The following is a 26,115-nucleotide window of genomic DNA, read 5'->3' as shown; positions in this document are numbered from 1 at the left end:
AATAGGTGATTTGAATAATGAAGGCTGACCGGGCAGCCTGAAGAAACGCTGATAAGGCAGAAAGATACCTTTTGAGATTGCCTGGTGCAGATCCCTGCTGGGCAAGGGACAAGACAAAGAGAAGAATGTCAGAGAGAGAAGCGGAAAGAGGAGCAATAGATCTTTCTGTACAATAATATACAAAGCGTTTCCAATGGCAGGCATATACTGTCTTGGTGTAGGGATGCCTGGCTGCCAGAATAACCTTACAGACTTCAGGAGGAAGGTCGAAGGCTGTCAACTGCCCCAGCTCAATCTCCACTCATGAAGGCGCAAAGGAGACAGGTTCAGGTGAAGAACCTCCCCCTGTTGTTGCGACAGAAGATCTTCCTGACGGGGCAGCCTGATTGTAGAATCGATGCTCATTTTCGGAATACCAAACTCTCTGTGCCCAGTCATGAGCTACCAGGATTACCTGGGTCCGGTCGTTCCTGAACTTCCTGAGAACTATGGGCAGAAGTGGTATAGGCAGAAGGGTGTACAGGAGGCCTGAACTCCACTCGCGACGAAAAGCATCACCAAGCGATGGCGATCTTGGAAACTCCAACGAGCAATACTGCTGACATTGCGCGTTCTCTTCGGAGGCGAATAGATCCAACCAAGGCTCTCCCCACTGCTGAAAGTGTCCTTGTTGCATCTCCAGATGGAAATGCCACTCATGATCCATTAGGCATCGATGTCAGAGTTTGTCTGCCCCTGGTGTTCCGAGAACCTGCCAGATGTTGAACTACCAGGGTTATGCCCTGCTGTTCCAGCCATGTCCAGAGAAAGCAGGACCTCTTGATTGACAAAGGGTCCACGACCCCACACCGCCCTGCATGTTGCAGTACCACATTGTGGTGGTATTGTCGGTGAACACCTCCTCTATCTTCCCTTTGACCACGGAAGAAATGCCTTCAATGCTAGTTTGACCGCCTGGAGCTCCAGTAAGTGAATATGGAGTCCGGATTCCGACGGATACCAGATGCCTCTGATCTCCACCTCTCCCAGAAGGCCACCCCATCCCAGAAGTGACGCATCCGTCACTACTTTGAGATGTGGTTGGGGAAGGGAGAGGAGTCCGCCTCTGACCCAACTGCAGTTCTCTAACCACCACTACAGATCTTTTGAAGTTCCCTCCGATATCTGAACGGTGTTGGTGAGACTTCCCTGATGCTGTGCCCACTGGAACTTCAAGTCCTACTGCAGAGCCCTCATATGCCATCTGTCATGTTTTACTAACAGCATGCATGAGGCCACGAGGCCCAACAGCCTCAGAGCCTGTCTCACAGAAATCCAGGATAGAGGCCAAAACATCAGAATCATAACCTGAACATCCTGGACTCGCTGCTCGGGAAGATAGCCCGAAACTTCACTGTTTCCACAACAGCTCAGATGAAAGGGAGCATCTGAGAGGAAGTTTGGTGTGAGTTCGGCAATTTTATAGTGAACCCCAGCAAATGAAGTAGGTTCACCGTAGTCTGAAGGTGCGTGACAACAGCCTGTGGTGAAGAAGCCTTCAACAGTCGATCACCCCCATAACCTTGGTGAACACCTGAGGGGCACTGGTAAGGCCGAAGGGTAGCTCAGTAAACTGAGACTGCTCATGGCCTACCTTGAAACGCAAGCAGCGTCTGTGGGCAGGCATGATGGGGATGTGAGAAGACGCATTCCTGTAAGTCCAACACTACCATCCAGTCTCCTTGGTCTAGGGCAGACAAGGCCTGAGCAAGGGTGAGCATTTTGAATGTCTACTTTTTGAGGAGAAGATTTGATGTCCCTCAAATCCAGATTAGAGTGAAGGCCCTTATATTTTTTCTGGGTATCAGAAAGTAGCATGAATAACAACCACTGCCTACTACTGATATTGGGACCCTTTCTATGGCAAAACCAAGTGATCCTCCATCAGCCATTCTTTTGAGGGAGGCAATGGGGGGGAGAAAAGACTGGAAGGGGAGGGAATAGCTCTTCTGTATGAACTACAAGAACAGATGTTATGGACTGCCAGTGAGGGAGATTAAATTGAATCCGCCCTCCAAATGGACGTAATGGTCTTGCAGTGCTTGAGCACTGTGGAGGTGGGGGCTGGGTAGCGGACACCTTCTGGCCAGACCCTCTGAAGTCTGAAGGCCCCACAACCTCGTCCCTGCACAGGATGCTGACCTGGCAGAGGATGGTGGTTGGTCTGTGGATGGTGAGGCCTCGAAAGGGGCAATAAACAGACTGTTGGCAAGGGGTCATCGAGAGGCCCAAGGACTTGGCCATAGCCCAGGAGTTCTTCAAGCGCTCCAGGGCCAGGTCTGCCTTTTCCCCCAAAAAGTGGGTCCCAACGAAGGGCATTTCCATAAGATTTGCCTGGACATCCACCGAAAAGCCAGAGGTACGTAGTCAGGCGTGGTGTCGAAGGGCCACTGTAACGTAAATCGCCCAGCGAGTCCGTTCTGTCCAAAACCACACCTGATGATAATCTTGGCTGCATCTCTCCCATCTTTAACTGTCTATGAGAGAGTGGCCCGCATGTCCTCCTGGACCCAAGGCAGCACCTGTGCCACCGTATCCCATAGTGTATGGGCAAAACGGCCCAATAGGCATGATGTGTTTACTGACCTTAATGCCAGGCTGGAGGAAGAAAACATCTGCTTTCGCAATTGGTCCGAAGCGGGGAAGAGGTGGGGGGAGGGGCGCCATAGGAAGTGGAAGCCAGGACCACCAAGCTCCGGGGTGGGGAGTTGCGTGAGGAAGCTAGGGTCGTCAGGAGCCGGGCTATGAAGGCAGTCAACTGTCCTGTGTACAGGCGCCCCTATGCTGGGTTTGGACCCCATCCCCAGCAGGACATCGATGAGCACCTCATTAAAGGTCAACATCGGTTCTGATGACAAAGCCCCTGTCTGAAGCACCTCCGTCAAGATGTTAGTCTTGACCTGCACCAAGGGAAGCTCAAGGTCCAGGACCTCAGTTGCCCTGCATACTACCATTGCATATGATGTACCCTCCTCCGTACCCACTGTAGGAGGTGAGAGCATGTCAGTATCTGGAGAGGTGTCAAATCCCCTGGCCTCTCCTAGCTCCTCATACCAGTCCATAAGCTCTAACCAGGACTTTAGAGGGTCCTGGCACCCCTCTGTAAGGAAATGCCTCCTTGGCATGGTTCCCCCTGACTTCTTGCCTTTGCTGATGCCAAGTTATGATTTGAAAGTGTGCTGGGGCCTGCTAACCAGGCCCCAGCACCAGTGTTCTTTCCCTAACCTGTACCTTTGTCTCCACAATTGGCACACCCTGGCATCCAGGTAAGTCCCTTGTAACTGGTACCCCTGGTACCAAGAGCCCTGATGCCAGGGAAGGTCTCTAAGGGCTGCAGCATGTCTTATGCCACCCTGGGGACCCCTCACTCAGCACAGACACACTGCTTGCCAGCTTTTGTGTGCTGGTGGGGAGAAAATGACTAAGTCGACATGGCACTCCCCTCAGAGTGCCATGCCAACCTCACACTGCCCATGGCATAGATAAGTCACCCCTCTAGCAGGCCTTACAGCCCTAAGGCAGGGTGCACTATACCATAGGTGAGGGTATAGGTGTATGAGCACTATGCCCCTACAGTGTCTAAGCAAAACCTTAGACATTGTAAGTGCAGGGTAGCCATAAAGAGTATATGGTCTGGGAGTCTGTCAAACACGAACTCCACATCACCATAATGGCTACACTGAAAACTGGGAAGTTCGGTATCAAACTTCTCAGCACAATAAATGCACACTGATGCCAGTGTACATTTTATTGTGGAATACACCCAGAGGGCATCTTAGAGATGCCCCCTGAAAACATACCCGACTTCCAGTGTGGGCTGACTAGTTTTACCAGCCTGCCACACACCAGACATGTTGCTGGCCACATGGGGAGAGTGCCTTTGTCACTCTGTGGCCAGGAACAAAGCATGTACTGGGTGGAGGTGCTTCTCACCTCCCACTGCAGGAACTGTAACACTTTTGGCAGCAAGGCCGGAGGAGATAATGAGAAAAACAAGGAGGAGTCACTGGCCAGTCAGGACAACCCCTAACGTGTCCTGTGCTGAGGTGACTCTGACTTTTAGAAATCCTCCATCTTGCAGATGGAGGATTCCCCCAATAGGATTAGGGATGTGACCCCCTCCCCTCAGGGAGGAGGCACAAAGTGGGTGTAGCCACCCTCAGGGCTAGTAGCCATTGGCTACTAGCAACCCCAGACCTAAACACACCCCTAAATTGAGTATTTAGGGGCCCCCAGAACCAAGCAAGATAGATTCCTGCAACCTGAAGATGAAGAAGGACTGCTGACCTGAAGCCCTGCAGAGAAGACGGAGACAACAATTGCTTTGGCCCCAGCCCTACCGGCCTGTCTCCCCACTTCAAGAAAAACTGCAACAGCGACGCGTCCCCCAGGGTCCAGCGACCTCTGAAGCCTCAGAGGACTACCCTGCATCTAAAAGGACGAAGAACTCCTGACGACAGCGGCCCTGTTCCACAAAGACTGCAACTTTGCAACAAAGAAGCAACTTTTAAAGACCACACGTTTCCCGCTGGAAGCATGAGACTTTCCACTCTGCACCCGACGCCCCCAGCTCGACCTGCGGATAACCAACACTACAGGGAGGACTCCCTGGCGACTGCGACCCTGTCAGTAGCCAGAGTTGACCCCCCTGAGCCCCCCCCAGCGACGCCTGCAGAGGGAATCCAGAGACTCCCCCTGACCGCGAATGCCTGCTTCAAAGAACCCAACTCCTGGTAAAGACACTGCACCCGCAGCCCCAGGACCTGAAGGATCCGACCTCCAGTGCAGAAGCGACCCCCAGGGCCCTATCCCTTGCCCAGGTGGTAGCTACCCTGAGGAGCCCCCCTGCCCCCTTGCCTGCCTGCATCGCTGAAGATCCCTGGGTCTCCCATTGAAACCTATTGCGAACCCGACGCCTGTTTGCACACTGCACCGGCTGCCCCCGTGCCCCTGAGGGTGTAGTTTCTGTGCTGACTTGGGTCCCCCCCCGGTGCCCTACAAAACCCCCCTGGTCTGCCCTCCGAAAGTCGCGGGTACTTACCTGCTGGCAGACTGGAACCGGGGCACCCCCTTTTCCAATAAAGCCTATGTGTTTTGGGGCACTACTTTGACCACTGCACCGGACCAGCCCTGAGCTGCTGGTGTGGTAACTTTGGGGTTGCCCTGAACCCCCAACAGTGGGCTACCTTGGACCCAACTTTGAACCCTGTAAGTGCTTTACTTACCTGAAAAACTAACAAATACTTACCTCCCCAGGAACTGTTGAATTTTGCACTGTGTGCAATTTTAAAATAGCTTATTGCCATTTTTGCCAAAACTGTGCATGATATTGTGTTGATTCAAAGTTCCTAAGATACCTGGGTGAAATACCTTTCATTTGAAGTATTACTTGTAAATCTTGAACCTGTGGTTCTTAAAATAAACTAAGAAAATATATTTATTCTATATAAAAACCTATTGGCTGGAACTGTCTTTGAGTGTGTGTTCCTCATTTATTGCCTGTGTGTGTACAACAAATGCTTACCACTACTCTCTGATAAGCCTACTGCTCGACCACACTACCACAAAATAGAGCATTAGAATTATCTCTTTTTGCCACTATCTTACCTCTAAGGGGAACCCTTGGACTCTGTGCATGCTATTTCTTACTTTGAAATAGTACATACAGAGCCAACTTCCTGCACCCTCCCATTCCTCACCAGTGCCTGGCAATGATCTGGCACCTATGGGTCCCGTTGGTGCTGGAATCGACATTGTGCGACGCCGTTCCGGCTGTGGATCATAGGTTATTAGAATGGGGCTCATGCCACAGGTGTTGCCAAGCGTGTCGACGACGGAAGCGATGCCAGAGGAGGTCGACTATGCCTACTTGTCATCGTTCCAGATCTGATAGCGGATCAAAAAGAGCTGAGGCCGCTGGTGAGAAACCTGATGGGGCCTCTGCCGACCCCGCGGGGCCCAAAGGCGCTCTGGAGGGGCCAGCCCGCTCAAATTCAAAATGCATGGCCTCATAAAACTCTTCAAGCTGAACGGGGGTTGCTCCCGGAAAGGGAGGCTTGGAGTTGGTCTCGGTACCAGAGGCATAACTAGTGGGGATCCGTACTTGACATGGCGCATTGGCAGGCGCCACACAGCTTGGACCCTGTATTCCTAGAAGCCATTACTGCACAGATGCAAAAAAGTCTTGACAACAGACGTATGTGCGCCTGGGTGGTACCCTTTATAGGCAACTGTGACATCACAGACGTCTCCAACGATGCCGAAAGTTCCAGATTCCAAGCTGACGTCACAAAATTCTAAAGGTAAGGAATCTGCAGCTAGAAATCTCTATAAGATTACCTTATGCCACACTGATATTGTATCCTACTAATTATTGTTCTCACAATGAATGAGAATATATAACTAGTGGGGAACCAAGCAGATCCTACACATATATTGTTTGATCTAAGGTTATACTTGACAGCAGGGTTGGGTGGTACTTTATTGTTTTTTTAGGACATTCCAAAAGAAAAAAGTGTTTTAACAGATATTTGATGGTATGGTCTGGTATGATTGAAGTATGAGTGGTATGCATGCTAGTGTGCTGAAGGTATAGGGACTATATATGTTTTGTATTTGTGGGGGTATGTAGGCTGATGCTGTATATGTAATAATTTACATTTGAGAACATGTTTATTTGCAAAGCACATTGATTCAATGTTTTCAATAAAATATTTAAAACATATGTATAACTTACATATCAATATTTTAGCTTTGACTTATTTCTGGACTGTATCATATGGGGTTGGCTATTTAGTTTATTTCCATGTTGAGCCTTATCCCCTAGACATGTCAACTGAGAGAGGCACTAAAATCAAGCATAGTTATGTGCCATGACTCAGTCTCTTACCGGTGGTGGATGCGAACAGCTTTCAGGTAGTGCTCCCTCCATGCAAGGCAACAGGCAATGCAGTCCTGGAGAACCACCCTGCTTGACAAGATGAACCCATCAAAGATTTGATCCAGATTAATCTCTCGACAGCACAGGCGGATTATCTCGTTGCTCATCTAAATGAGAAATCAGATGATTTCAATATTAAAACAGAAAAAGAGAAGGTGACAGAAGGCTACGAGTCAATTTCATCCAGAACGGGGTGGGGGGGCAGGAACGGTATGGCACCTCTCCTGATCTTACAGCTGTGACTGGCCATTGAATGGAGCAACCTCCCAGGCCACAGACAACTTAAGTGGTAATAGCTTGTTAGTGGCACTTAGGAGGAAGCAATGACTGTGAAAATACAAATTATGTGCAGTGAAAGGACGTGGAGACATGATCATCCGTAGACCTTGAGTATAAAGTAGGTAATTATTAAAAAATCAGCAAGGAAGGCACCACAATTCTTTGATCCCATACATAAACGTACAAATGACATAGCAAACGAGTAATTCATTATAAAGACATTTGAAGCAACACTGTGTGAGAAACAAGATAAGTAAATTGTGAGAAAGACACTGGGGGACACACATCTAAAATAAATTATAATAAGTACTTCTGTAACCTAAAGTTGGCTGGGCTTCACAATAGTCATTCAAAGGGCAGGCCAAAGCCTGAGAACATCAGCAGCTGGACATGAGTATGAGAAAGCCTTCAAACAGAACACTGAAAAGAGATTGGGCTACAGCCTCAGATATCCTGGCGCTACATCAGACGTTTATGGTATGACAATTAGAGAAAAGGTAGAGAAACATGATGAGTCAGAGGTTCAGCAATGCAAGAAGTGTGGCATGGTCAACTGCAGGGGCGTGGTGGATCAGCAGGCACAGGCTTGTAAGTGCCTTGGCGAAGAATGACATTGAGAACAATGAGGTACCGTTAAGAGAGGTCAATAAATAGAAGCTCAGATGTCCTGGAGCAAAGCATAATTATGAGGAAATAGACCACTTATTTTATGGCTAAATCAGACACAACACAGAATCCGATCTTGAACATCACAATAGACCTCAGTGTCTAGAACCAACACCTCAGTGAAATTCGGAAACATTCCCCTTTCGGCCAGTAACAGAAACTGAAAGCATAACTCGTATTTACACATCCAAAGCAACAGATAACTCCCTCTGATGCACACCAATGCTAAGATAATGAAGCCTTTGAACCCTTGTCCAACTCCTGAACTGTTACACTTGTTTAATTATTCTTTTCACCAGAGTAAGATACCAGACACCTGCTATGGTCAACCAATACTGAAAAAACCTTCATTGGCGTGGATGGTCCTGCAAATTATCACCATATTTCGTCACACCCTTATCTAGCGACAATACTTATTAAAAAAAATGGAATTCAGCCAGCTTGATTATTTTATTGAATTAAACAATTTATTTAAAAAATTTCAAGTTGGTTTCAGGCCAGAGTACAGAATTAGCAGTATTCTTGGTGTTAGATGATCTTCATTGCTCATCTGAAAATCTCAAGGTATGTGGTTTGGTCCTATAAAATCTATCCACAGTGTTTAACCACTCCCTTCGTCTTGTAAAGGTCGCACCTTTGGTGTAAACGAGGAGTAAATTAGCTAGAAAAGTTAATGTCTGTCAGAATCCTACCTAACTATATTTAATTCTAGTCGGCATCAGGAAACCATGTATCCTGGGAGGCACACAGGGGTCAATATTGCCCCATTTATTGTTTAACATTTACGTATACGCTGATAACACTCTTTCCATACTGGGATCAATTAATGAAAACCCATGTACTCTAATACAAGTATGCATAAAATCCCTATTTTGGTCCACAAACGTCTTGAAATTGAGTCCCAGCAAGACAGAGTTGCTGATTACCAGCAACCGTACAGATTATTGGGACCTTATTTTCTGCTGTTCTTTAATAGCTGCTCCACATCTTCCAGTAAACATTGTTAAAAACGCTGGCATAATTACAGAGTCAAGCATATCTTTAGAACCCCAGTAGCGAAGGTTTCCATCACATGTGTCTTGCACCTCAGTTTGCTAAAAAAGTGTTTACCATTAACTCCTAAAGTTCCCTCAAACAAGGGGTAAACATTCTAACTTCTGCTATTTAGCCATACCAAAATAATTTCTCAAAAGGATTCTGCTTTTGCAGAATAAAGCTGCTTGTTCAATTCCTAACTGTACTTTTAATTATTATATCAGTCCTGTTCTTGATTACAGCTAAATACAGAATTTTCTTCAAGTCTTTAATCAGCCTTTATGACGTCTGTTATGGACAGTCTCTTTTTCGGGCTGGTAGATTTTGTGCCAGTTCTCCATCTCTAGTCTTACACTACAGTGGCAAACACTTGTCATCCCAAAAGTCTGGACCAACATCTTTGGTCAGAAGCTTTTTCCTTGTGAACTGCCATTAACCTCACATTTACAAATTTCACATGTACTATTTGGAAAGCAGTTAAAACCTGGCTGTTTAACACCAACTTTAATCTATCATAATATTCTTTGTTATTTTTGAGTTCAGTTTCCAGGAATATTTTATTGTTTCAGTACAATGAACCTACGATGACTGTTAAACAGAAGAAATAACTTAAGTTAACATAACAAGTGCTGGCCAAGCAGAGGGCCAGCAGTCTCTGAACTGGCTGATGATTAGCTGTAGCAGGACTTAAATACCATAAGTGAGGCACGCTCAGAAAGTGATGAGCTCTGTAAAATCACAAAGAAAACAAGGATGATTCACAGAAGACATTGGTAAATTGAAATTATTGGCTGTTCTTTCAGTGAGTGAATGAAACTTTGAGGTGTTATCTATAGCATCTTGTGGAGCCAGTCCATCAGTCCCACCTGGAACAATATAATGTTGCCCCTCTTGATTCCTCACAGTATTTCTCCTTCCTCTCCTTCTGAATCAGAATAAGTAGCATTAGGATAAGCATCATTCATGTCTTTATCACGGACTGACCCTCTTGGTGTTGTTGGAGGAGGAAGCGGTGATGGCTGTCTAGGTGGCAAAGCTGTTAAAAGGGCCGGCTGAGGAGGCAGAAGAATGGGAGTAGCAGGTAACCAATATTAGGATTGTTAGTTGGCTATGGTAATAATGCATCCAATTGAGTTGGACTGTAGGCTGTCAGCGAGGTATAATCACTAGCCTCTTTCTCTTGATCTGATTGTAATAAATGCAATGGAGGCACATTCAGAACTGTTAAAGACGAAAAAAGATCTCTTAATTCTTTCGCTGACTGCTAGGGTCCCAATGGTGATACGGTCAATGGTATGGCCTCTGTCGTCAACGGCAAGATCTTCGACGTGGACATGGTAGGCTTGTCGTCAATGTTGGCACGGTCATCATCAATGGTAAGGTCTTCAACGTCTACGGCATTGTCGCCATCAACTGTATAGTCGCAGTTGATGGAGTCATCATCAACGGTGGTGTAATTGCCGATGGCGGCATCGATGGTGTTATCTTTATCATCAACTATGGAGTTAAATGTTTTTTATTTAGGTAGTCCTGGGGGCGGACTGAAAGAATCATCATGTAATCTCCGGGAAGGACTTGTATAATGTAGTAAGATTTCAAAATAGATGCGATTTATCGATCAGGGAGCAGTGGCTATAAACAATTTATTGCCTTGGGTAAGAACACCAGAAGTCACAAATAGATGTTCAGAAACTATGAACAGTATTGCAACATAACTTTAGGAATCTAGAGAATTCAGGATTACTCAACAGTTTCTTAACTAAGGGCACATGAGGACTAGGATTAAATAATTAAGGAAGAATTATCTCTTCACTTTAGTTAAAATTTATGGGGGCATTCGGAATAAAGTATGGAAAGTCAAATGGACAACACAGTTCTTATTAAAAAAAAAAATTTGTTTACCTGAAAGAGCCTGAAGCCTCTGAGTGCTTCTTTCAGTTAAACCAACCTATGTCACTCAAGCAGTTTATGCACAAGAAAGGCTAGATGTAGGCACGATTGCTTATAAGTGACAGAGATGTAAGGTTCTATTTAAATGATGTCTCACATTCTCATTTCTCAGTAACAAATGTGTTTAGGAGTAACCTGGTAAGCCAAAGAGGCTGACAGTTTTTTTGTGGTATGAAGTCCAGTAGCATAAGCTGATGGCCATGTACTCCTGTGAATTATACGGCTGTGCATAAGAAAATTAGTTACTTACCTGTAACTGTAGTTCTCCAGTATTAGAATCTTTCATAGATTCACATGCTTGAATCATTCCCCGTCGTTGAGATGGGAGCCTCTGGTACAATTACACAAGTAATGATGAAACATATCAACACAAGGGCCTTAGGCCTCTTTAATTTAATAGTCTATCACAGTCATTTTAAGAAAAGGACCAAACTTGAGCATCCACCAATCAGACAACACCACCCTCTAGAATCCTCCTGAGAGAAGCTCCAGCACCTCAGATTTTCCAAGCACACGTGCATCAAAGATAGGAACAGGAAGAGAGAGAGAAAGAGAGAGGTGAAAGTGAGCTTCTCCAGGGAGGCGGGTGGGTCGCATGTGAATCTATGAAAGATTCCAATACTGGAGAACTACAGTTACAGGTAAGTAACTAATTTTCTTACTTTCATTGATTCACATGCTTGAATCAGAGTAATGAGCAGTACTAAAGCACATTGGAATATTGCAGCTATGTACGTCACCAAACGTTTGCATATATATATATATATATATATATATATATATATATATATATATATATATATAAAGCAATACTGTAAACAACATATTGTATGTTCACCTCATCTTTACTTCTGTCCCTTTATTATTTTTTCCCTTTTTTTTTTTTTTTTTTTTTTAAAGCATAGGATCCGTATTGAACAGTTAGAGGATTTAAACAATGTGCATAGCTTATCTAGGATGGAGGGATGAACGAGATGGCTCACCTTCACCTGAAGAGGTTCCTGAGGACTGCTTGACCCACTGCTACCTCTCCTTGCGATAGTGCTTCCAGGCAGTAATGTCGTGTAAATGTATGGCAGCTTTTCCATATCGCTGCTCTACAGATGTCTTGTAGAGGAACCCCAGCAAACAGTGCTGTCGAGATAGAAACTGCTCTTGTAGAGTGAGCACGGACTGATGAATGCAGTGGTTTGTCCGCTGCTTGATGACAGAAACAAATGGCTGAGGATATCCATCTGGCTATACTCTGTTTGGAGAGCGGTTGACCTCGTCTGGGTTCACAGTAAGCTACGAACAATTGATTGGAGCGGCGGAAGGACTTAGTCCTATCTAGGTAGAATTTGACGCATCTCTTAATGTCTAAGGAGTGTAACGCTCTTTCCGCAGTAGATGGATGTGGAAGAAAAAAGTTTTAAAAATCAAGGGCTCGTTCATGCGAAAATCCGAAGGGACCTTCGGTATGAAATGCGGGTTTGTGCGAAGTAATAGTTTGTCTCGTGTGATCTGCAAAAAACGTTCCTGTATGGAGAGGGCCTGAATCTCACTAACCCGTCTGGCTGATGTGAGAGCCACCAGTAAAGCAACTTTCCAAGAAAGGTATTTGATCGAAGCACGACGGATTGGTTCGAATGGATGCTTCATTAACTGTGCTAGAACAATATTCAGGTTCCACGAGGGGGGAGGAGGTCTGAATGGAGGAAAAACACTGAAAAGTCCTTTTAAAAACTGTTTGATTAATCTAGAAGAATACAGTGAAGGTGAAGAGTCTGAACGTCTATATGCAGCTATTGCCGCCAGGTGGACCTTTATGGATGAGTGTGCCAGGCCTGATTGCGCTAAATGTAATAAGTAAGGCAATAATTATTCCGGTGGTGAGGGCAGTGGATCAATTTGTCGCTGGTGGCACCAGAAACAAAACCTTCGCCACTTGCAAGAATAAGCCTTATTAGTGCTATCTGCTCTAGCTCTGGACAAAATGTCCCTACATTCCTGTGGGATATTCAGATGTGCGAACTCCCTGTGTTCAGGAGCCATGCTGACAATCGCATCGACTGAGGATCCGGATGCAATTATTTGCCCTTTGTTCATCGTCAGCAAGTGTAGAGATGGTTTGAGCGGAATGTGAGGCTTCATTGATAGAAGAAGAAGTTCTGCGAACCAGTGTTGGCGAGGCCAATACAGAGCAATCAATATCAGGGTGCATGGCTCTATCTTCATTTTCGTGAGGACTCTTGGGATCAGTGAAATTGGAGGAAAGGCGTAAGCAAAGATGCCTGACCAAGCTATGGAAAATGCATTCCCCCAAGATCCCTTTTGGGGATGCCAGCTTGCGAAGTACCGGCATTTGGCGTTCCATTTGTTAGCGAACAGGTCGATTTTGGACGTTCCCCACTGGGGAAAAAAGATGTAGTCCACTGCGGACTGGTCTAGCTCCCATTCATGGCAGCTCAATCTTTGTCTGCTGAGTGAGTCTGCTATCTTGTTCTCTATCTCCGGCATATGCACCGCTGTGAGTCTGATGCCTTGCTGCGAGCCCCAATTCTAAACCTTTTGGGCTTCCTTGGAAAGGGTGGGAGACCTCGTGCCTCCTTGTTTGTTGAGGTAAATGCATCGTAGTGGTGTTGTCTGTTCTTATGACTATGTCTGACCCCGCTATCTTCGGAAGAAAAGCCTGCAGTGTGAGATAAACTGCTCTGAGCTCCAGCAGGTTGATGTGCAATGCCCTGAACTCTAGTGGCCACTTGGCAATTATTTGAAGATCTTGCAAAACAGCTCCCCAGCCGTCCAGAGAGGTGTCGGTCTTGATAGTCCACTGAGCTGGACAATGTAGGAAGGAAAGGCCCACAGACAAATGATGCTCTTGAGACCACCATGTCAGAGCTTTGACCATTGCTGGGGTTATGCTTATCCGATCTTCGAAAATTCCCGAAACCTGGAGCCACTGAAGATTGAGTTGCTCCTGTAGCAGTCGCATTTTCAGTCATGCCAGAGGTATGCATGATGACATCATCCCCAATAGGGATTTGAAAAGGTGAACTTAAACAGAGTTTTTTCCCTGTATTGACTTCGCTAGAGTCAGTAACTTCTGTTGTCTCTTTACTGTGGGGCACGCCATGGAGGATTGAGTGTCCAGGTTTGCCCCTAAAAAGGTGATACTGCGTGATGGTAGAGGTTTGGACTTCTCCCAGTTGATGGTGAGGCCTAGACTGTTGAGTAAGGAAACGCACCTTTTTGTTGATCTGGGCGCTCCTGCGTAGGTGTTCACTTTTATCAGCCAATTGTCGAGGTATGGAAATATATGGTGTTTTCTCCTCCTGAGGAAAGCTGCGATTGGCGCTAGACGTTTGGTAAATATCCTGGGAGCTGACTTTAGGCCAAAAGGAAGGACACGAATTTGAAAATGGCCTCCGGCTACCATGAATCTCAGGTACTGTCTGTGGGTAGGGTGGATGGGAATGTGGAAATATGCGTTGTTTAGGTCTAGTGTAGGCATGAAATCTCCCTGGTTCAGTCGCAGAAGGACATCCTGTAGGCTTACCATGCGGCACGACTGCTTTTTTAAAGTAGATGTTTAATTCCCTTAGGTCGAGGATCGGCCTCCAGTTTTTCCACTTCTTGCGAATGAGGAAGAACCTGGAATAAAACCCCCTTCCTCGCTGTGAAAGAGGTACTCTCTCTATAGCTCCTTTGAGGAGCATCTTGCTGATCTCCCTCTTGAGTTGTTCTGGATACCTTGATTGAATGTTGCGAGGAGGATTGGAGGGAGGTAGTTGGATAAATTCCAGAGTGTGGCCCTGTTTCACTAATTGGAGGACCCACTTGTCTGATGTGATGACTTGCCATTGCTTGAGAAACAGGGATATCTTTCCGCCTAGAACCAGTGGAGAAGGGTTGGATGTAGCCGGCGCCTTGGCTGTATCAGGCTCTACGAGCCGAGTCTTTAGCAGGGCGAATTGAGCGCCCCCTAGTGCCAGATCTACCATAAGCTACTTGTGGTGGTTGCCTTTGTGGGTAGTATTGACGAAAATCCTGGGAGGAAGAAGGATAGGTTGAATATCTATATTGCTGATAGCCTCCTCTATATGAGGGCAGTGAACGTCCTCCAGCCCAAAATGATGGCTTCCGAAACTGGAGAGTCCCTAGCGATCTTGCAGTATTTGTGCCGGATTTGATAGATTGTAAGGCATCATCAACATGTTTACCAAATAATGCTTGGCCATCAAAAGGTAGGTCTAAAATCTTATTCTGTACCTCAGGCTTGAATGATGTAGCCTTTAGCCAGCCTTGCCTCCTAAGTACAGTCGCACCTGCGAGCTGGCGAAATGCAGTTGTGGCTATGTCCATCGCACAGTCTATGAGCTCAGCTGAAGTGCGCTGACCTTCCTGTAATGTCTTTCTTGCCTCTGATCTTCCATCCTCTAGCAACTGGTCAATATGCGGGGCGAAGTCTGCCCATAGCTGTCTGTCATACCTAGCTAACACCGCTAGTGAGTTAGCAGCTCTTATAACTAAGCTAGCCATCGAGGAGAACCTTTTTCCAATATTATACAGCCGTCTACCTTCTCTGTCTGGAGGTGCAGAAATAGGAGCAGACGGATTCTTGGACTTTCGCTGTGCCGCCTGGGCCACCACCGAGTCTGGGTGAGGGTGACCAATTAGACATGCTGGGGCATCCTCTGGTGCCTTGTACTTTTTAATCTAGCCGTGGTGGTACTGCTGTGACAGTAGCAGGGTTATGCATCACTTTCAGCCCTTCTTCCCATAAGTAGCTGACCATTGGAATAGAGCGCACAGATTTCTGGAACAGCTCTTTAAAATCATATAGGAAGCAATCTGTTTGCTTGGACGGCATTGGCAAGACGAACCGTTTAGCTGCTCTCTCCAGGAGATTATGAAATCCCCTGATGTCATCTGGCGGGGATTCTACTTTTGACTGTGACGGAGAAGGAGGAGCAGGAATAATTTATTCATCCCACTCTTAATTCCCTCTTAATTTAGTAACATCTCAGTCATTTTATAAAAAAGGACCAAACTTAAGAGACAACCAATCAGCTCTCACCACCCTCTAGAACCCTCCTGTGAGGAGCTGATTTCCCTTAGATTTTCCAAGCACAAGTGCAATAATGGATCTAGGACTGAGGAAAATGAAGGTGAGCTCCTCAGGGGAGGAAGGGTGGGTCACATGTGAATCTATGAAGGTTTCCAATACTGGAGAACTACAGTTACAGGTATATAACTTGTTTTTTACTCCAGTATTGGAACTTTCATAGATTCACATTCTTGAATCAGAATAGTAAGCAGTGGATAACACATTTTCTATGTCCTATAGATAGCAGCATAGTACCCTGAAATGCAAACTGGCATGATAATGTGTACATACACATCCTGCCATTATCTACAGCATTATTATAAAGAAACTGTGAGATAACAGAACACAAGCGGATGGAGGGAAATAAAAATGTAGCTCCCCTTCATTGAAACAGGTTTCGAAGGACCGCTTGACCAACGGCTGCATCCCGAAGTGACACCGTGTCCAAGAAGTAATGCTGCGTGAAGGTGTGAGTTGTCCTCCATGTCAAAGCACCACAGATGTCTTTAAATGATACACCAGCAAACAGCACACAGGATGCAGATATAGCTCTGGTAGAATGCGCCTTTACGCTCACGTGCAATGGTCTTCCTGCTTTTTGATGGCAGAATATGATCACGTCTTTAATCCATCGGGATATAGTCTGTATAGTGGCACTGAATGCTACAAATAACTGAGTGGACTGCCTGAACAACTTTGTTCTGTCCAGGTAGAATTGTGTGCACCTTTTAAGGTCGAGTGAATGGAGAGTTCTTTCCGCAGCAGTTTGCAGGTTTGGGAATACATTTTTGAGCACCACTGGCTTGTTGATATGGAACTCCGAAGGCACTTTAGGAACGAATTTAGGATTGGTGTGCAGTATGGCTCTATCTTGTTTGAACTGTAAAAAAGGTTCTTGTATAGTGATAGCTTGAATTTCACTAACTCTGTGCGCCGAAGTAAGGGCGAGAAGGAAAGCCACCTTCCAAGTGAGGTACTTGATGTCCGCCCTGTGGATAGGCTCAAAAGGCTCCTACATAAGCTGGCCAAGAACAATGTTAAATTGCCATGCCGGCGGTGGGGACTTTACTGGAGGAAAAAGTCTGAAGAGAACTTTCAGAAATTGCTTTACTAATCTTAGAAAGCATAAGGATGGTTTGCCTGATAGTCTTCTGTATCTGGAGATGTCAGCTAAATGGACTCTGATTGAGGAATGGGCGAGACCAGAACGTGCCAGCTGTAAGAAATATGGCAACACTGCCTCCGGTGCGGCAGAGAGAGGGTGCATATTTTGGGTTTCGCACCATACACAAAATCGTTTCTATTTTAGTCGGTAAGATTTGTTGGTGCTAGCTGCACGTGCATCAGCTAGCACTTCTCTGCACTCAGACGGTAAATCTAGATGGCCGAATTAATTGTACTCAGGAGCCATGCGTGCAAACGGAGAGACTTGGGGTCCTGGCGCCTCACTTGTCCCCGATTGATGGTAAGCAGCTCCGGTATTGGTCTGAGTCTGATGGTTGGAGAGGCGACAGGAGAAGCAACTCCGTGTACCACGGTTGACGTGGCCACGTTGGAGCTATTAGGATCAGCTGGCAGGGTTCCGACTTATTCTTCCTGATCACCCGTTCGAGGAGAGGAATAGGAGGAAAAGCGTACGCATAGATTCGTGACCATGCGACTGAAAATGCATCCTCGCATGATCCCTGTTGATGATGTCAGCTTGCATAATGTCGGAATTTGGCATTCCGGGAGGATGCAAATAGGTCCACATTCGGTTTTCCCCACTGGTCGAATATTTGATCTAGCGTTCTCTGATGTAATTCCCACTCGTGGGAGGATGTCGCCAACCTGCTTAGCGAATCCGCGTTGGTTTTCTGCAGGCCTGGGATATGCTCGGTAGTTATGTGGATTGAGTGGTGAATGCACCATTTCCAGGTGGCTTATGCTTCTCTAGAGAGTATGTGAGATTGCGTTCCTTGCTGCTTGTTTAAGTAGTGCATTGTGGTGGTATTGTCTGTTCTGACGAGCACTGCTGATCCTCGCATCCTTGGAAGGAAGGCTTGCAAGGCAACAATAGACCGCTCTCAGCTCGAGAAGATTTATGTGGATCAAACGGTGAGAGGGTGGCCACTTGCCACTCACCCAACAGTCCTGCAAGCATGCTCCCCATCCTGTGAGCGATGCATCCGTAGTTACAATCATTGGAGGAACTTGTGCCAAGAAGCGGAGTCCTTTGGAAACATTCTCGGGATTTGTCCAGCAATCCAGAGAATGGGCCATGCACCGTGTTACGAGGATGGTATCCTCCAAGGATCCTTGTGCTTGCACCCATTGCCTGTCCAGCTCCTCCTGAATTGGACGCATTGGCAGGCGGCAGAATGGAATGAGGCTTATACATGACAACTTCTTGCCCAACAAGAACTTGTACCTCTGAACTGAGAGACACTTTTTTCTTTGGAAGCGCCTTGCCAGCTGTAGAAACCTTGTTTGTCTGTCCGGCGCTGGATAGGCTTTGGCTCGTTGAGTGTCTAAGCTAGCCCATAGGAAGGTTAACAGAGTGGATGGTTGCAGGAACGATTTTTCTTTGTTCAGCGGAAGGCCTAATTCCTTGAAAAGGCGCAGTCGCCTTGACTGAGTTTTCTGCTGACTGGACATCTGGAGCTCTTATTAACCAGTCGTCGAGGTAGGGAAAAACCTGGTGTTAGTTTCTCCTTAGGTAGGCCGCCACTGGAGCTAGACATCTGGTGAAGATTTGTGGTGCTGAACGTAGGCCAAAGGGAAGAACCTTGAAGAACGAGTTACTTACCTTCTGTAACGACTTTTCTGGTGGATACATTAGCTACCTGTGGATTCCTCACGGTCCCACCCGCCTCCCCGTTTGGTCTAACCAAGTAATTCTTGAGTGTGCTCCTCTTGGTTTTGAGGATTGGTATAGGTTATGTATATATATATATATATATATATATATATATATATATATATATATATATATATATATATTTATATTTAGTTTATATATTTATTTACTTGTTTAAAAAAAAAAATAATTTGTAGACCGACTTCTCACAATGATGTGTTTTTTGCAATGTCATTAAATATTGCTATTGTTCTTTCATCTCAATGGATTATTATTCTCAGGCACGTAAAAAATGTTGGTACTGACGTCGGCACGTGTGACGTCCTCGTCGACGTGCAGAAGCTAGGAAGAAGATTTCCGTCTAATGCTGGCGCAATGGGAGTATTCATTAGGTGAGGAATCCACAGGTAGCTAATGTATCCACCAGAAAAGTCGTTACAGAAGGTAAGTAACTCGTTCTTCAAGGTTCTTCCCTTTGGCCTACGTTCAGCACCACAAATCTTCACCAGATGTCTAGCCGAAGGTAAGTAACTCGTTCTTCTGATGGATACAACTACCTGTGGATTCCTCACCTAATGTCCCAAAGCAGTACCGCACTCGGTGGTGGGTGCCTGAATGGTCAAACCAAGAAATCCTGCAGCACTGAACGTGCAAAATGGCCGTCCCTTCTGACCTCAGAGTCCAAGCAGTAATGTTTCGCAAAAGTGTGAAGGGACGACCAAGTTGCGACCTTGCAGATGTCGACCACAGGAACACCTCTGGCCAAGGCCGAAGTGGCCGACTTAGCTCTGGTGGAATGAGCTCTAATACCATCAGGAGGATCCTTCTTTGCTAAAGAGTAACACATTTTAATACAAAGAACAACCCACCTGGAGAGTGTTCTCTTGTGGACCGCCTTTCCTCTCCTCTTTCCCACGTAACCGATGAAAAGCTGATCCTCCAGCCTGAAATCCTTTGTCCTGTCTATGTAAAAGCTTAGCGCCCTCTTTGGGTCCAAGCGGTGTAGTCTCTCTTCTTCCTTTGAAGGATGAGGGGAGGATAAAACGTGGACAGAGTAATTGTCTGGGTCAAATGAAAGGGTGAAACAACCTTCGGAAGGAAAGCAGCCTTGGTCCTCAACACCACCTTATCCCCATAAAAAGTTGTATAAGGGGGTTTTACCGATAAAGCCTGCAACTCACTCACTCTCCTTGCAGAAGTTATAGCAACCAGGAAAACTGTTTTAAGAACTAACAATCTTAAGGGGCAAGAATGCATAGGCTCAAAAGGGGACCCCATAAGGAAAGTTAGGACCAAGGTCAAATCCCATTGAGGCATAACGAAAGGAGTTGGAGGGAATTTATTCATAAGTCCCTTCAAGAATCTAAGTACTATAGGAGACTTAAATAACGAACGCTGGTCTGGAAGACAAATGAAGGCTGACAAAGCAGACAAGTAACCCTTAACAGTAGCCACTGCACAACCCCTCTGTGCTAAAGACAAAGCAAAAGATAAAACGTCTGACAAATGAGCACGTAAGGGATCAATCTGTCTCTCTCCACACCATACCACAAATTTAGACCACCTATTAGCGTAGATAGATTTAGTGGAGTGTCGCCTGGCCGCTAAGATAACATCCACTACATCAGGCGGGAGAGAAAAGGAACTCAGGTTGCCCCGTTCAATCTCCAGGCATGAAGGTGCAGGCTCTGGAGGTTGGGGTGTAAAACCTGCCCCTGCGACTGCGAGAGGAGGTCTGCCCTGAGAGGGAGACGGAGCGGAGGGCACAGTGAGAGTTGGAGAAGGTCGGAATACCACAACCTCCTTGGCCAATCCGGAGCATTTAAGATTACCTGGGCCCGGTCTTGGCGAATTTTCCTCAACACTCGAGGAATCAAGGGTATGGGGAGAAACGCGTAAAGCAACTGGTCGCACCAGGTTCTCTGAAACGCGTCCCCCAACGCTCCTTGCACCGGATACTGGAGGCTGCAGAATAACGGGCAGTGCGAGTTCTCCCGGGTGGCAAACAGATCTATCTGAGGAAACCCCCACATCTGGAAGATTAAACAGACTTGATCTGGATGGAGACGCCATTCGTGGTCGGCCGAGAAATGGCGACTGAGATTGTCCGCACGTACATTCAAGACTCCGGACAGATGATTTGCTACCAAGCAAATCTGATGGTCCTTTGCCCAGGACCATAGTCGAAGAGCTTCTCTGCAGAGAAGGTACGACCCCACTCCTCCCTTTTTGTTTATATACCACATCGCGGTAGTATTGTCCGTCAGGACCTGAACCGACTGACCGCGAAGGGATGGGAGGAAGGCCTTGAGAGCCAGCCGTACAGCCCGTAACTCTAACAGATTGATATGAAACATCTGTTCCTCTGGAGACGAAAGCCCTTTGATCTCCAGGTCCCCCAGATGAGCTCCCCACCCTAGAGTGGAAGCATCCGTTATGACCGTGGTCACTGGTGGAGGCTGCGTGAACGGCCTTCCCTGGGAAAGATTTTCGTCCGCAATCCACCACTTCAAATCCGTGGCAGCATCTCTGGAGACCTTGACAGAACCTTCGAGATCTCCTTTGTGTTGAGACCACTGCCTTCGGAGGCACCACTGAAGAGCCCTCATGTGCCAGCGAGCATGCGTGACCAACAGTATGCAGGAGGCAAACAGACCGAGCAGATGTAGGACCTTGAGGACTGGAATGACCGCTCCACTTTGAAACATTGGAACCAACGCCTGAATGTCTTGCATCCGCTGAGGCGGAGGAAAGGCTCGATTCAATGTTGTATCCAGTACTGCCCCTATGAACAGAAGGCGCTGAGAGGGCTCTAGGTGAGATTTGGGCACGTTCACCGAAAAGCCCAAGTCGAACAACAACTGGGTTGTCGACTGCAGATGATGTAACACAAGCTCCGGGGACTTGGCTTTGATCAACCAGTCGTCCAGGTATGGGAATACCGCTATCCCCCTCCTTCTGAGCTCTGCCGCAACCACCGACATCACCTTCGTGAAGACTCGAGGTGCTGAAGTAAGACCAAACGGGAGGGCCGCAAACTGATAGTGCTGCGACCCTACCACAAACCGGAGATACTTCCTGTGCGACTGGAGTATCTGGATATGAAAATAAGCATCCTGCAAGTCGACAGACACCATCCAATCTCCCTTGTTCAACGCCAAAAGCACCTGAGCTAGGGTCAGCATCTTGAACTTTTCCTCAGGTCCAGGATTGGTCTCAACCGACCATCCTTCTTGGGAACCAGGAAGTACCTTGAATAACAACCTTGACCCTTTTCCTGCTCTGGAACCAACTCCACCGCGCCCTTTAAAAGGAGAACTTGAACCTCCTGTTCTAACAACAGGAGGTGTTCTTCTGAATAATAAGATGGGCGGGGCGGGATGGGGGGCGGAAACTCCCGAAAGGGAAGGGTATAGCCTTTTCTCACAATGCTGGTAACCCAGGCGTCTGATGTGATGACCTCCCACTTGTGAAGAAAATACAGTAACCTTCCCCCTACAGGAGAGGAGTGAGTGGGAATTGGTGGAAGCCTAAGGCTGCTTCCCCTGCTGCACCCCCCAAGAGGAAGAGGAAGAGGCAGAGTGCTGCTGAGAGGCTCCCCTGGTACGGACCCTACCCCTCCCTCTAAAAGATCTATAGGAGATAGAAGAGGTAGGCTGCTGGAATTTCCCCCGAAAGGAGGAGGAGGATGAGCCACGACCAAATCGTCGAAACCTCCTAAAAAATCTGGAGGAGGCAGAAGAAGTGGCTTGCAATCCTAACGACTTGGCCGTGGCCCTGCTCTCCTTAAACCTCTCCAAGGCCGAATCTGCCTTGGCACCAAAGAGCTTGTCCCCATCAAAGGGAAGGTCCAGCAGGGTCGACTGTACATCTGATGAAAACCCTGAGTTACGAAGCCAAGCCTGCCTTCTCGTAACTACAGCCATGCCCATCGCTCTAGCCACAGAGTCAGTTGTATCCAACCCAGATTGGTTAACCTGGGTTGCAGCAGCTTGAGCGTCCGACAAGAGATTCAACAGCCCTTGAGGAACCTCTGTATGCGTAGATGTAATTTCGTCCATCAGAGCATAAATGTACCTCCCTAAAATACACGTAGCATTGGTGGACTTTAATGCCATGCTACATGACGAGAACACCTTTTTGGATTGTATGTCCATCTTCTTGGAGTCTCTATCCGATGGCACAGATGGAAAAGACCCAGGCGCAGACCTTGCCGAGCAGGAAGCCTGGACCACCAAGCTTTCAGGCGTTGGGTGTCTGGTAAGAAAGCCAGGGTCAGCCTGTGCAGCCCGATACCTCCTGGCCACAGACCTATTGACAGCCGAAGAAGACACCGGCTTCTTCCAGACCTCCAACACAGGTTCCAGCAGTGCCTCGTTGAACGGCAAAAGAGATTCTGCTGATGTAGAGGCCGGATGCAACACCGGCAAAGGCAGTTCCAAGAAGTTAGCTGCCTTCCTTATAACAGCATGAAAAGTGGCCGCCTCTTCCGTATACTCCCCCGGAGATGACAAGTCCCACTCAGGGGAGGTATCAAGGCCACTAGCTGTGTCCAGCCCATGAAGACCCTCACCAGAGTCCTCAATCTCTCCTTCCTCCAGGATCCGCTCATACTCCTGTTCTTCCAGGAGACGGAGAGCACTTCTCCTCGAGTGCAGCCTCTCCTCGATCCTCGGCGTCGACATGGCGTCAGCAGATGTCGAAGAACGACGCCGATCCCCGGATCCGTCCGACGTCGGGTCAACAGGTGCCACAGGCAGCTTCGGCTCCGACACCGGCGCCGAGCACACGTTCCCCAGGGGGAGAAAGGGCATAAAGGGTGCTGGTCACAGCGGAGCCGGAGCACCCATGTTAAAAGACAAAGGACCCGAAGGCCCAGCCGGTGCGCCACCTGGAGCCATCTGCTGAAAAATGGAAAACATTGCATTTAAAAATGCGGTATTATCGGCTCCAGGGGCTGGAAAAGCCGGATACTGGGGTGCCTGGATCGAAGGCAACACTGACCGGCCTCGACGTCTGCAACGTCGGAGAGAACATTTGAGGCTGTGGAACCTCAAATACTGAAGGCGGTTGGCCCGAAGACCCGAGCGAAGTCGGTGAGGCTGGAGAAGGCAACGGCGTAGACGGATGGGGAGTGACTGTGGGACTGACCTCCCAAGTCTTCCGACGCCGAGTCGATGGTGACCTCGACCAAGACCTTTCTTTACTCGACCGGCGCTGAGATTCTCGACGCCACTGGGAGTCCCGATGACGCCGATGAGACTTCGATGACGAGGATTTTCGATGGTTTCTCTTCTCCTTTTTCTTCGACTTCGCCATGAAAAGCTTGGCCTCACGCTCCTTCAGGGCCTTCGGATTCATATGCTGACATGAATCACACCTGCCATCATGATCGGAACTTAGACACCACAAACAGTCAGAATGTGGGTCCGTTACCGACATTTTGCCCCCACACTCACGTCAGGGCTTAAAACCTGACTTCCTCTGAGACATAGTAACCTCAGAGAAAAAAGCACAGCCAAAAAACACACTGTAACTGTCGAACAGCAACAGTAGCTCCCTCGAAGATAACCGTTTCGAATGGCACGGAAAAAAGGGAACTGACGTCGGCGAGGACCTCTTATTGCCTGTATGACGTCAGACGGCGTCGCGTGGGCAAATGTGACGTCCTCGTCGACGTGCAGAAGCTAGGAAGAAGATTTCCGTCGAATGCTGGCGCAATGGGAGTATTCATTAGGTGAGGAATCCACAGGTAGTTGTATCCATCAGAACTGGAAATGTTTGCAGTTGACCGCAAACCTCAGGTACTTTCTGTGGAGCGGATGAATGGAAATGTGAAAAAACGCGTCCTGAAGGTCCAGAGAGGTTTTAAATTGAAAAATATATTTTCTTGGTTTATCTTAAGAACCACAGGTTCAAGATTTACAGTTAATACTTTAAATGTAAGGAACTTCACTTAGATGCTTTAGGAACTTTGAATGAAAACAATATCATGTAGTCTTTGTAAAAATGGCAATAAGCTATTTTCAAAGTGGACACAGTGCAAAAATCAACAGTTCCTGGGGCAGGTAAGTAAAGGTTAGTTTTGAAGGTAAGTAAAACACTTACAAGTCTCAGGCTTGGGGCATAGGCAGCCCACCGTTGGGGGTTCAAGGCAACCCCAAGAGCCACCGCACCAGCAACATAGAGCCGGTCAGGTGCAGAGGTCAAAGGAGGGCCCAAAACACATAGGCGCCTATGGAGAACAGGGGTGCCCCTGTTCCAGTCTGCTAGCAGGTAAGTATCTGCGACCTCAGGGAGCAGATCAGGGGGGTTTTGTAGAGCACTAGGGGGGGACACAAGTAGGCACACCCTCAGTGGCACAGGGGCGGCCGGGTGCAGTGTGCAAAGCAGGCGTCGGGTTTCAGGTAGAAAACAATGGAGGGGCCCGGGGGTGACTCTAGCGGTGCAGACAGGCACGGGGCGAGGCTTCTCGGGACAGCCACCACATGGGCTAGTCAGAGGGTCGCCTGGGGGTCACTCCTGCATTGAAGTTCGGTTCCTTCAGGTCCTGGGGGCTGCGGGTGCAGTGTTGGATCCAGGCGTCGGGTCCCTTGTTACAGGCAGTTGCGGTCAGGGGGAGCCTCTGGATTCTCTCTGCAGATGTCGCTGTGGGGGTCAGGGGGGTAGTCTCTGGTTACTCACGGGCTCGCAGTCACCGGGGAGTCCTCCCTGAGGTGCTTGTTTTCTGCAGGTCGAGCCGGGGGCGTCGGGTGCAGAGTGTGAAGTCTCACGCTTTCGGTGGGAAACGTGCAGTCTTTGAAAGTTGCTTCTTTGTTGCAAAGAAGTAGCTGGTTTTGAACAGGGCCGCTGTTCACAGGAGTTTCTGGGTCCTTTAGTCCAGGGCAGTCAACTGAGGCTTCAGAGGTCGCTGGTCCCTGTCGGATGCGTCGCTGGAGCAGGTTTTCGAAGTTGGAGACAGGCTGGTAGGGCTGGGGCCAAATCAGTTGTCGTCTTCCTCCTTCTCTGCAGGCTTGTAGGTCAGCAGTCCTTCTTCTATCTTCAGGTTGCAGGAATCTGATTTCCTGGGTTCTGGGGTGCCCCTAAATACTGAATTTAGGGGTGTGTTTAGGTCTGGGAGGGCAGTAGCCAATGGCTGCTGTCCTTGAGGGTGGCTACACCCTCTTCGTGCCTCCTCCCTGTGGGGAGGGGGGCACATCCCTAATCCTATTGGGGGAATCCTCCAAACTTAAGATGGAGGATTTCTCAAGGCAGGGGTCACCTCAGCTCAGGACACCT

At 47.6% G+C, this 26,115-nt stretch overlaps 1 protein-coding gene across 1 annotated transcript in view; it reads right to left on the bottom strand.

The window, feature by feature from the left end:
• The window catches only part of DNAH2 (dynein axonemal heavy chain 2), a 1,666,550-nt gene that overhangs the window by 1,450,088 nt on the left and 190,347 nt on the right, over window positions 1–26,115 (bottom strand). The window contains exon 9 of the mRNA XM_069218683.1: window positions 6,929–7,086. Within this exon, the coding sequence (XP_069074784.1) occupies window positions 6,929–7,086 (158 nt within the window). The remainder of the gene's footprint in view (window positions 1–6,928; window positions 7,087–26,115) is intronic.

The sequence above is a fragment of the Pleurodeles waltl genome, chromosome 12 (assembly GCF_031143425.1).
Source record: "Pleurodeles waltl isolate 20211129_DDA chromosome 12, aPleWal1.hap1.20221129, whole genome shotgun sequence".
In the NCBI taxonomy this organism is placed as follows: Eukaryota; Metazoa; Chordata; class Amphibia; order Caudata; family Salamandridae; genus Pleurodeles; species Pleurodeles waltl.
The sequence above is the reverse complement of the archived record's forward strand: the minus strand, read 5'-3'. Positions and strand labels throughout refer to the sequence as shown.